Here is a 13,405-nt window from a genome sequence, read left to right as displayed (position 1 = left end):
AGTCTGTAAAAGTGGCGTACAACTCAGACAAACTGGTTCCCAGCAGCGACTTGGGAGTCCAAGATACATCCAGACATTGTCCCCATGCTGTTCCCAGTCCATTTGGGTGGTGTTTCTGTCACTTTCTGACCTTTTCCAATGGACCAGGCACCCTCCACTCTTCAGAGCAGGAGGTGCCTGGTTGTCTCCCATTGACTTACATTATACTCGGGTGCTCGGTAGAGCACACAAACATCGCGATGTGTTCGGACCGAACACCCGAACCCTTTGGTGCTCGCTCATCACTAATTATTATCAGTGTGAATTCATAGATGTTTATATTCAGTTAATATTTTGATCTCCTCTATAAGAGCTATGAGCTAATGTACAAATTTGCCTCTGAAAGTTAACTGTATTTTATTTATTTTTTGATGCTGATTTAAAGATAATTTTATTGCACCAACTCACCACTTAATTTAAGTAATTGTTTTCATCCTTTCCAGATATGTGTACTGTCACCACAGTGTCCAGGTCAAATCCTGTCTCTATACACTGATATGCAGAAGAAGCCTGTTTGTCAGTTTGTATATTTAATTCTCCATGGCTGGTAAGTGACAGTCAGTATGGAGCTCGCACACTTGATTTGCGTACATGTCAGTTTTCTACTTTGTTGGTTTAACTGACTTTTGACTGAGATCGGGTGTGTGCTGGTCTTTGTCATAGACAGACAGCCCAAGCAGTGTTGATCCACAGTTTATATCGCATGATGCTGGGATAGGCCCTGGTTCTCTGTAACGAAAAACCAAGATGATAAAATTTATGAATGGATTATTAGCATTGAAATTTACAAAATGCAATTTATAAATCATTTATTACTTTTAGGGTTATCAGGCAGCACATGGGTAAACGCTAATGTGTCACTTGTCTAGAACCCTAAGTTTCAATTCCATGCTTGATTACAGACCTTGTTGTGATGTCCTGTCTGTGTCTGGCTTTTCCTCCAGGACTATTTTTCCTCTAATTATACCAAAGATTTGCTGTTATTTTAATTGCCAATTCCAAGTTAGCCCTTTGCGAGAAAGGACTGAGACCTTGTCCAGGCCTGAGTTCTGATTTATACCAAATGTTTCTGGGGTTGGCTCAAGGCCCAGGAGACTCATAGTTGTATTAGGCAGGTTAAAGTATTTAATATTATTTAAAAAACTGTGTCAGTAAAAATAACTTCAATTTATACAGTATATTACTTTACATTTGCACATGTCTGGTGTGACAATATAGTATACATTTGACAACTGAAATATATTGGAATTGATGTTATCAACCGTCTGCTTTTGATAATGTAGATGCTGGGGACAAAGCCAAACAAAGAAGTGCTTTAAACTAATTTGTTAAAAGTTGAATAACAAAAGGATTCATTCCGTTCATTCATTCATAAAACTCACTCATTCTTTACCTACATCATTCGTTATCTTGTTTGTTATCCAGAGATTGATCATTTTTGAGAAACACCCCTGTTTATCTATTCAACAGTCTCACACAACATGAGGTGTGGGGCAGCAATACTATTTTAATTATTTGATGTGCAAATGTGGCTAGCAACCTTTTTATCTTGTCAAAGAACATCTTAATATTATAAATTATCTCTTTTGGAAAAGGCTGGATAGAGCACTAAGTCACAGTACTGCTGGCTTCCAGAATATCCATACATCCATCCATCCATTATGTCTTTGGACTGTGGGAGGAAACCGGAGTACCTGGAGGAAACCCATGCAGATACAGGGAGAACATGCAAACTCCATGCAGCGAGGACTCGGGAAGTGAATCCGGGTCTCCTAACTGCGAGGCAGCTTCCAGAATATTCTGATTAATAAATAGTAGACAGTATTGAGGATGGTAATTAAGAGTCCAATGATATATATTAGTGGACCCTCATTTTGAAGGATCCTCCTCTGGAGAGCAATTCCCTTGAGATTGGTATTGCTGAAGCCTTCCAATCCCAAAGAAAACCTGTTGCATATTTAATTGGAGCAAATATTCTGATAAGGGGCAAACTTCATTCTAGAAAAAAATCAAAATGGCACCATGCCAGTCACGCCACAGACATTAAATCAGTTTTTCAGTTGTACATCTCACCTGCTGTGAAAAACATGAATTTTGAGATGACAAACTTAAGCTGCTATCACATTATACACCTTCTATTCAGAGGGGACGTGCAACAGCTGATTTTGTTACATGTAAATGTCAGATTACATGACCAGAAGTCACAGGTGTGAAACATTAGATGAATCCCTGCAAAATGTTACATTTCCAGAATTTTATGAGGTGTTCCCTTTTAGTGAGAGCGAAAAAAAGTGCTGTCTGACAGATCTGGTGCAGTATGGCGGGTTCAGTTATAATCTCAGCTTTTTTTTCAGTACGTAAAACTTGAACCATCAAACAGATGAGTTTCTCTTCTGCTTGCAAGGTACAAAAAAATCTGCCCTCCTTTTTCCTCTAAGCCCACATTTGTTGCATTGGACATACGTACAAGTCCCACCCCTACGGCATAAGACAAAGTCAAAGAGGCAGAGTCACAGATTGGTTGGAATGAGTTGCTGGGGAAGTCAAATTACATGAGTGGTGGTCTTGGAAGTGTGCTGCAACCACCTTTGACCCTCAGGAGTGTGATGCAACCACCTTTGACTGCTAGGATTATATAAATAAAGTCTGTGTCTGGAAATTGCTGGAAAAGTCATATAATGTGACAGGACCTTATGGAAGAAAGCAGATGTGTGGGGAAAAGTAGATAAAGTCTCACTTGTGCATTTCTCATTAGCCTGTCACCAAGTTTTTTCCTCTGTTTCTCCACAACTTGAAAGAAAATGAGTGAGAAATAAGAATCTTTCACGGGTGAAAGAAAACCATACCTGAAAAAAACTTTCCTTTAAGTGGTGTGGTCATCTAAAGTTTTGGTGAGAAGCTGCAGTTTAAAACATGTATTTGATGAGAAGCAATGAAAATTAAAGTATAAAATGATGAGGGCATTGGAAATATGAATTTAGTGAAACTATAGTAAATGAAGCATGCATGAAATGCTGAAGAAAATTAAAGTCCAGTCATTACATGCAAATCTTAACAGCATCTGCATCACTAAAGTGTTGATGGTGATAGTGGGTCAAAATCGCAGAAGTCTCTTCGGAAAATGCTGTATGGAACCGTGTTTCTGATGGAATGTTCTGATGCATCATAGCTCCTGGCCACATCTCCACAATGTTCATGTCTAAGATGTTTTACACTTTAACAGAAGGAAATCAGCCTATCCATTTCCTAAACCTACTTATCTACAACAGAATCACAAGAAAGCTGATGCCTGTCTCAACAAGCATTGGGTAAAGCAGGACCAATCCCTGGACAGGTCATGAGTCCATCACAGGGAAGGAAGTCGTTTCCTACAAACACAGAGTCGAAGTGAGATATTTATTGCCAATTTGTGTCATCAAACAGACTAATCATACTATATTTGAAAACCCACAAATTACACACAGTACAATGTCCAGTGTTAAATTAACTCTTACATTGTTAAAGTAACTTTTTAAATTTACTCATAATTACACAAAAAATGTTTAATTAACACTATCACTGTGCAAGAAAACTTTCTTTGACAGAAGGTATGTTAATTAATACTGTTTGATGCAGGTTAGTGGCATGGAAAGCATATGTGAGGAGAAGGTCCTCTGAGCAGTTCATTACTGTAACCACAAATTCACTATACATCCAGTGCGTGAAGTGTGCCAGTACTCAGCAGTAAGCGATACTGGCACCCCTTCAAATTTTAACATAGAGTAACGATGAGTACCAGTATCTCTTTGTGAAATGCTCTCACATTGACTGTCATTACTTTGTAACATTTCAGAGATGAAAGTTTGATTGTACTAACACCATTTCTTAGTTTACCAGTGAGTTTCAGCACCTCTTTAGAAATCTGCTCTAGGACCACAACTATTTGATTGAATGTCACTGTATCGATACAAACTGAGTACTGGCAGTGTTTTAGTTCCACTTCAAGCACTGCATTTAGCCCAAAAAAACTCTCATTTCATTTTTTGTTTCCCCAGTTCTACAGTGTCCCTCACACAGCATTTCACAATATAGAAAGTGACACTGTTAACATAAATCTAGATGTAACCTTAAAAGACAAAAAATATTTAAATACTGAACTTACAAATGTACAGTATAATAATTTCATTAATAAATTAAATTAACACTTTATCTTTAAAATATAATTCAACACAGTGGTGGTTTGGCTGTCACAGCATCACAAACACTGGTAACTGAGCACCACACTGAGGACGTCATTCCTTGGATTTCTCATAGTTGGCCCCACTGCCTCCTGGTATACTGTTCAGAATGTAAACACCATATTTGTTAAAGAAATCTTTGTTTTTTTTTTACTATTTCCTCTTTACTTACTTTGTAAATGTATTTTAAATACTTCTTTACATTTTTATCGCTTCTGTGGTGTATCTTTGTTTCTACTGAGGATTATTTTGACTGATGTCTTAAACAGACAGCAAATAGTAAAACAGCAGATTTCCATCTGCCAACACAATGAGAACCTTATTGAAGAAATCACATGAAAACTTTTCACCGCCTCCTGATCCTGTGAGAGCTTATGCCAATTCTTATGCACATCTGTAAGTGTCACCCATTTTGAGAAAGCCAGTGAAAGTTTCATGTGCTCTTCTCACCGATGAAAGGCATTCAAGGAACTGGCCTATGATCTTGACAAGCTAGAAGCCATAAGTGATTTTTGGGACAGGTGAGCCATTTGTGCCACTTCTACTAAACATCACATGCATATAAGCAACTATTAATGAATGTCTGCTACTTTCCAAAGAAAAATGCACCTTGTAATGGTACATACCCCAAAAGCCTTCAAAAAAGCATAATAATATTTCAGTGTATAATGTAGAATGCAGCTATGCTTAAAAAATCAGATTTATATAGTCAGAGTGGCATTATGTGGTCATAATGTTAGTTTTTAATTTCCTACACTATAGAGGAGAAACTTCTGAAAAGAAAGCTCACCACATTTCGAAGAATAAGAAAGAACAAGGCAGAGCTTCCAAAAAATGTGATAAAATACAGACCAAGAAGTTGACTGTATGGATTTGTGCTATTTAAATAGCAGATTAGGTTAGGACAGTGGTTCTCAACCTGTGGGGCGGGCCACCCTAGGGGGGTGCGAAGTAACAAAAAGGGGGGCATGAAGATGTGAAAAAAAGAAAACAAGAATCAAAAATATGAAATAAAATCTGTTGAAACCAAAACAAATTAACTTAAACTACATTCTGATACCAGAACAATAAATATAGAGTTAGATAAATGTCGATAAAAATTAAGTAGGTATAACAAAATATGCATCTACATTTCAAAAAAATTTTAGGGGGGGCGCGATTAAAACTGTTATGAAAACTTGGGTCGCAAATACTTAAAGTTTGAGAAACACTGGGTTAGGAAGAGAAAAGGCAATGGGAATGGGAAGAAAGACTTTGTGAGGTAAAGTGGAGGTATAGAAGATCACTGTAGCAAAAATCAAAAACTAACCCGAGAGGGAAAGAAAGACAACACACTGTAAGTAACTTTAATAATCTCAAATTGAGCCACGTTCAGTGTTTTTTGTTTTGTTTGTTAGTCTTGGCTCTAATTGTTGTTGTTTAGGCCCAAAATAAGAAAATTTTAAGTTATTTGACCAACCAGGCTGGTAATCCTGATTAAACTGCATTCGATCAGAGGATTCAAAAATAGTCATCTGAACTAGGACGGCTACATGTTCTTAGCATTTTCAAACTATTGTTCATTTTAACTTAGGTTTTTCCTCCGTTGAATGGATGTCTGAAATGGTCACTAATTCTTATTACTTCTGTGAGACTTCCCTCACCTCAGAAGCATGTAGTCATCTGGTGTTGAAGTACCAATTAATAACAGTTTCTCATTGTACTTTTCTAAGGGTCCTTAAGTTTAAAAACTCAAGTGTGTGAGTGCCCATGGCTGGTCAGAGGCTATGGTCACAGTCAGTATGGTGCATGCTCGTTCAATTTGTATACATGTCAATTTTCTCTCGACTTTGTTTAAGTGGCTTCACTGTTTTCTTTGATAGGACTGTGGGCAAGTCTGTGCTGGTCCTTGTCCTGGACACACAGCTCAACCAGTGTTGACTCATACTTTACATTATATGGTGCTGGTATCAGCCCTTCTTCCCTGTAATGAAAAACAAAGCTGGAAAAAGGGATTTTTGTATGATTATTGGTTTACACCCAGTGTTACTGGGATATGTTCAAGCTCCTGGTAACTCTTACTTGTATTAAGCAGGTTGGAGAATGTTATGTTTTTATATTAAACAAATGTGCATATAAAAATAATTTCAAGATGTAGATATGACCTGTTTGCAAACAATTGCAGTACTTAAATAAAAAAATTCTGTAATCTTTCTTAAGCCTAGGATGGGTGAAAAAACTTAACCAAGAATAAGCAAGCAGTAAGAAAAGTTTACTGCAGTCCTGGAACCCATCTAGTCCTTCTTCTCTGGACGTTATTGAGTATTGTTACTTATTTGTTGTAATCTGGTGACTAAAAGCTGCATGCCGTACTGCAGATGAGGCCTCACTAGTGTGTTATATATCTTACATATAACTGCCTTTGCTTTGCACGCTATATTTTGGGCAACATGTCCGATTAGCCCTCCTAAGTACATTAATACACTGCCGGGGTGTATGTAGACAGTGATGAGTCCACTTTGAGTGCTGAGTCCTGTTAAGCAGTGCTTTCAAGTTTCAAAGCTGCCACTGGGCACTCAAATCAAACATTCTTACCTTCCAGATGTCATACTTCACATTTATTTACATTACATTTTATATGCCTCAAAGTTTCCTAAGCCTTCATTCTGTCCAGGTCTATCAATAATCTCTCAGTGGATTCTAAATTATCTGTCAACCCACCTAGCATAGTATCAACTGCAAATTTAAACTTGTTTTTTATATTTTTATTTAAATTAACATATATTAAAAAGAGCAGCAGCTTCCTAATGGACAACATTCTTAACATCATAATTCTCAAAGATTTGATCTCCTTAAAAACCTTTGCTCTCAGTGTTAAGCTAATTTTGCAGCCATCTAGACACTGGGCCTTGAATAATCACTTCATTTAGTTGGATCAGCTTTTCATCCAGTCAGCATTTTTCAGAAACATATTCCTTTTCTTTTGATTTTCAAACAGAAACCCCAACATTTTCTGGAACTTATGACTTTATTTACTTTATTATTGTCCGTTGCATAGATTAATAATTGCACACATAAAAGAAGGGAAGAGAAGCTCCATGTTTAAGTACTGTAAAAAGGATGAGACTCGACACATTTAAAAAGGTTTGGGGCAGCCACCCATATATTATTCTTAACTGCAAAGGTTTGGTTTTCCATTCAACAGAGTAGTTGATTGTGAAGAGTCCAAGACAGAACTGCTGAAGGTTGAAAAAGATGACGGTTTTAAATGGTCAGACAGGAAGTGATGTATGTTAACTGGAAGTGATGTAGGTTGACCAGAAGTGATGTTTCTCTGACATCAGTCTGGGTGGCGGAACTGGAAGTGAGGTTCCTCTAGGCGGCGGAACTGGAAGTGACGTTCTTCTGGGCGCCGGAACTGGAAGCAATGTTCTTCTGGGCGCCGGAACAGGAAGTGACGTTCTTGATTCAGATAGGTTTTCCCGCGGCTGGTCTGTATAAATAGCAGGAGAAGGTTTAATGCACCCTGCCCTCCCCTGGCCTGGCGTGGAATTATCTTTACTTGGTCCACACAACATCTCCCTATTCGCACGTGTGTGACAATACTCAATCTAGTTCACCCTCATAAAAAGGGTTCTAAAGATAACTTTTAGCCACAAGGGGGTGAATTTGTTCAGCCTCATTAGTAGTCCTCTGTGACTGAGTAGTGGCAGATTTGAGCAGACTGGCCTACGATTCACATCTTCATACCTATAGCTTATACTGTTTACCTGATGACTTTGCATAGAAAATATGTAAGAGCCAGCAGGTTAGGTAACTGAGGGACACAGAGGGAGTGGCTGCTTGGAAGTAAACCTTTTTGAGTTCATTTGACACTGAAAACTGTGTGACATCGTTGCCATTTAAACAGGTTATAATTTTGATCATTTTTGCTTTATTTCACATTTGATTTGTAATTATTTTAACATTTTTCTTGCATTTATAGGGTTTGGATGGCCCTTCATGTAATTCTGTATTTGTTATTACTGTACTTAGTTTTTCTTCAGTATGTGAAATAAGTTTGCGATATTAAGATTTTAAAATGGTAATACAAAGGAGTGAAATCTACATGTATGGATGACAACAGTATTATAAAATTTGAATAAAATATTTACCACTAAAGAATCTAATTATATTCTTTAGAGTTTGTTTAATTTCAATTGCTGCTTTCAATTGAAGCACTTACATTAACATACAGTATATACAGTAGCTGTGACTCCATCTTGAATCAATTTTCACTATTTTGTTTAAAAGAGGTTAGTTACACTCCATTACAGTGGTTTCTGAAACTGCTTGAATTACTCTGCATTTTATATATCACATTTCAACAACAAGGGGGTGTACCTGCCAAGTGTAACGTACAGTATAAGAATAACACACATAAGAACTAATAAATAAATACAACTCTAAATATAATTAAGCAGGGCAATAATATGTGAATAAAATGCACAACAATGGGGCAATTCGATAGAAAAAGAATTATAATTGCTGCAACATTCCGTTGTAACAGTTCAAAATTTATCAAATCAATACAATAAGGCAAAGCGCAATACCTTGAGGTGTTTGTACAAACACCGGATAATCTAAAAATCTGAACAGAGTGTACAAGAGCAACTAACATAACCGTCAGGAAAGAAAAGGGGATCTTTCTGAAAGTAAGAGACCTTGGTGCTTGTCATGTTTTACTTACTCGGTTCATGATAGTGTTAGATTAATTTTTAGATTTTGTTTTTCCTCATTTTATTATCTTTTCACTTCTTGTGGGGTTTAATTGCACATTACCAAATTCATTTATATTCATATTTTACTGGAAGGCTTATTTGTATGACTTCATAAAGGCATGAGCATTTAAATGCCGGACTTGTGCTAATTGTGACCAATACTGACAATGAATGATCAGCGGAAAGACCACAAAAGCAAATGACACTGACGATCAACTACTTCAATGTTGTCCGTGATTTACGTACAATCAGCAAAAATAGAAGAGCAAGATAAAAACATTTAAAACCACCTATCCTCACTTCATAGAGCAATCATTTAGTATAACACGTTTGTAATTTATGTACACACACAAAAAAAAAAACTTAGGCTGGGAGTTTGCTTAGTTCATACAGAAGTCAAATGAAAAAGATATTTTTGCAACCATTGCAAGGGGCAGGAGTGACCCTGAAAACCTCACTTAAACGACCCAAGGGCAGCCTTTGTCTCCCACCCCCATCATTTTGATGTGACCCAAACATGTTAGCCTTATCCTCATCTTTTGAGACAATAGTCTGCACTGACTGTTGGTAAAGAAAGAACGATCATCTGAATCTGACCTTTTCATAACGGAGATATTCTCTCGACCCAATAATCACACCATGACACGATTTTAAATTTTTTATTTTCTTTCTCAGCATATCAGTAGTTTCAGATTCACAGTATAACATTGTATGACATTTAAAACTGCTTCAGTGATTTTAATACAAAGACAAGCTTGTTTCTCCATCTCATTACACACGTTCAGATGAATATTCAGCATGCACTGAGCTCCCTGAGCTGCACCGGTACTCCCCGTACTCTATTTTAGTGTTGTTACCTCGAGTGACAGTAAACTCTACCGGCACCCTCACAGACATTTCTTTTCTCATGACATTAACAGTCAGTTTTGTATGTGGTGGGATTTTCACAGGGAGGGTGAATTCGGTCTTCTCTCTTGAAGTTGTAGATTCGGTTTTCCCTTTTTCAACAGAGAAGGTGTTGGAAACCGAAATGCTGCTCTCCATTCCAACACCAGGCACGATATCAAGGGAGAATGAAGTACCAACAGTAATGGAGGTGGAGTTGCTGAAGGTGATGCTCTGGCTGACGTAGGTTTCATACTCTTTGGTGGCGGTTGAAGAAAATGACTGCTCAGTGTCCGATTTATTAATTCCAACCAGCTCGTCGATCTTCACATTCCTCTCCGATTCCTTGATCATTTTCTCCCACTGAATGTTAGCTTTCACTGTAGGGGAGCCGTACTGCAGCGGACGAAGAGAAGAGAGCTGATCGTTGAAGCCGAAGTTACAGTAGTTGGGCGCTCTTTCCCCTGCACGAGCGATGATCTGCCGGCCTTCGCGGTTTGTGTGCTCATACAGGACCCAGGCGCCTCTTTGCACAATGTGGGACGAGGCTTTGTCGTTGAAGTCAGCAAAGCAGAGGTTCGTTTCAGTAGTGATGTCTTTGCTTCTTCCACCATAATTAATGTCTTCATAAAGGGAGATCAAAGGATCGTCAAGGTTGTCAGTGATGAGTTTTAGGGAAGAAAAAGTATCATTCATGGCCACACTGGCATACTGCCCTTCTTCATATACAATCTGACGGCCTTGGTAGTCAGCGTGTTCATAAGCTACCCAAGGCATGCCGATTACCTTTATCGACGAAATGCAGTCATTGAAGTTTTCGGTGACCAGATTGGGAACATCTCTGGTGAACTCTTTGCTGAGCCCCTTGAAGTCACTGTGCTCGTAGATGATGATTTTACTCATTGCGAAGAAGGCTTTGGTTTGTTTTCGGCTGCAAATCGGAGATATCTGGAAGACAAGAGCTGGCTGGAGTGACATCTGGCTGCTGAGTCTCAGGATTTATACACGAAAGTCAGCGGACCCTCCCAGAAACAGAACACGCCTCGCAGTCGTCAGCTCGGAATTTTAATTGATTAATTATCTCTAATCTAAATCACCGTCTTAGCTATAATTATTTTAAATATTGAAGAAATCTTGCAATAATAAACTAATAAAGAGTTATACATACTATGCAGTGTTCAAACTTTGTATTATTGGTACGGCAGTCAACAACTGAATCAGTGCGGGGAAGCGATAACACGACTAGCTGTGAAGCCAAAATTAAAACACAGATTTGTGTTGTCCTCTTTTATTTACATATAATCTGCAACTCCATAATGTGAAATGTGTGAAAAATATTGTATCATTGTTTGGTCTTACATGATGTTTACTATTTAGAAAGTAAAATATTCAAAGATGTTCTTTATATGAAGAATTTTATTGGCAATTTGCATTCCTGCCTCAAATCAGATAGAGTGTTGTACCGTGATACCCATTATGGATGTAATGAGAAATCAAGCAAAAATGTCATCTTTAACTGGCTAACTGGATTGTCATTATGCTTGACTTCTCATTTGTATCTCATGACGCCGGCGACGTGGAACATTTAAGTTTTAGAAGCTGAAACGCAGCATTTAAATAATGTGACGGGGATGAAAAATCGCAAAACATGTCACATGAAATCAAATTGGTATGATTGTCTTGTGTTATAAATTTGATTTTGGTTTGAATAATTTGATTCATTATTATTTTTTCAGCAAAACAGTGAAATAAATAAATGAATAAATAAATATTGGGCAATTTCAAATTCTTCAATCAATGTGTGAGCTGCACACCAGCTTAGCAGGACATTCTGGAGGCTCATTGCGCACAAACTCGTTTTTCTCGTTTACACTTTAATGGTCTCCAGTTGAGCAGCTTCTGGCTTTCCATACCAAGGACTGGCTCCAGGTGTCTGTGACCAGCCCAGAAGTAATCAGATGGTAAAACACAAACCACTAAATGTGAATTGGTTTAAATTGAGAGCCTGGCGCCAGCTATCTGTCCTGTAATGGCTCCAGGTTTCCAGCATACTTATTAAAATTGCCCAGCTAAATTTTGGTACAGTTTAAAAACAGACGATAAATAAAATGTAACATCTTTTAGCGTCTTCAATGCAATTGAGGCATTTCTTTTTATAGAGATACACTCATTTCTGTTAAATCAAAGTCTGGCCTCGAAGAGGCTCTTGCTTATCCTGCCAGCACCAACCAAAAGACAGGGAAACACCATGGACAGGGTGCCACTCCATCGCAATGCCCACTTCACGAATACACCAGCATGATGCAGTATGGAATCACCAGTCAAGGTAGCCTGCATGTGCTCGAAAATGTGAGAAGAAAATCAGAATTCCGAGGGAAACCCAAACAGATAGGAGAGAAAATAAAAACCCCACGCAGCGAATGACTGGCTTTGGTGTTTCACAGGCAAGGCGCTACATTGAGGAGGCAACACCGTAAAGCGCTGTGCTGTACGCTGCTCTCCCAAGCTAACAGCGATTTTAACGTGAAAGTAATTTAAGGTGTTATTCTCCTGATTGATATTTTTTTCCTATTTGCTTTATATACAGCGAGTATTTTGTAATGCTAACCTTCGAAAATGCAATTGATTTCTTTATTCTAAACAAAAAAAAAAGAAAAAAATATTTCACTGCGGGATCAAGAGAAATCTGGTGTGGATCGGCCCTTTCACGTTTTAATCTCAGTTCCTGGACAGATAAGCAGTTCGTATGAACTCGCGCTATATGTTTTATTATTATCATCTCCTGGGCATCGCTATTGTGCCAGTAGACATTTATAGCATATTTATATACCATATTTAGACTTACGCAAACATATATAGGTGAGACGAATTGCCACTTTCACCCCCCAAACCGCCCCTATGGTGTGCAGATTTCGAACAGTCCTGACGACAAACCCCATAATGCGAACCACCTCAGGATCCCAAATTAGGACTCGAGTGCAGGTGAAGAAAATAATTATAAAACAATGTACAGGACATTTCTTTAAATTTAGAAGCGGCAAGCGCGAACAGTTTGCGCTTTGCTCAGTTCACTGCACCTCGCAGCCACAGCGGACTTGAAACGGTGGTCTTTCATTAAATGCCACTTATGATACAATTGGTTACATTTCTTTTGCTTTTCCAATCGGAGCACAGGAAGGTCAAGTGACTTGCTCAGGGTAACACAGTGTCAACAGCGGGATCTGAACCCACAGCCTCAGGGTTTGAAGTCCAAAGTCTTAACCACTACAGACCCCAAACGAAAAGGTGAGTCCGTGTGTGAGTGTTCTCAGATGGACTGGTGCCCCTTTTTCCAGGGCTGATTCCTGTTTTGTACTACTGTGATTGGCTCCAGCCCACAATGATTCTGAATTCGATTAATCGAGTTTGATAATATTATGTATATTTGCCAGTCTATTCTCTTCACCGGTATAAGAAAACCCCCAAATAAGATACTGTTGGACTCGTCTTTATGCAAAACATCAAGCCTTTGGGGGTTCCCCATTT

At 38.3% G+C, this 13,405-nt stretch overlaps 1 protein-coding gene across 1 annotated transcript; it reads right to left on the bottom strand.

The window, feature by feature from the left end:
• Positions 1–9,640: 9,640 nt before the first annotated feature.
• LOC120530572 (epidermal differentiation-specific protein-like) lies at positions 9,641–10,867 on the bottom strand. The gene has a single exon (XM_039754993.1). The coding sequence runs from the start codon at positions 10,856–10,858 to the stop codon at positions 9,767–9,769; it is 1,092 nt and encodes a 363-aa protein (XP_039610927.1). The 5' UTR covers positions 10,859–10,867; the 3' UTR covers positions 9,641–9,766.
• Between the last annotated feature and the right edge of the window lie 2,538 nt (positions 10,868–13,405).

The sequence above is a fragment of the Polypterus senegalus genome, chromosome 6, assembly GCF_016835505.1.
Source record: "Polypterus senegalus isolate Bchr_013 chromosome 6, ASM1683550v1, whole genome shotgun sequence".
NCBI classification, from domain to species: Eukaryota; Metazoa; Chordata; class Cladistia; order Polypteriformes; family Polypteridae; genus Polypterus; species Polypterus senegalus.
Note: the sequence above shows the minus strand (reverse complement) of the source record. Positions and strands in the feature narration are given on the sequence as shown.

What these genes read in the sequence shown, in the direction of transcription:
- LOC120530572 (XM_039754993.1), bottom strand. Translation starts at nt 10,858, where the DNA reads ATGTCACTCCAGCCAGCTCTTGTCTTCCAGATATCTCCGATTTGCAGC.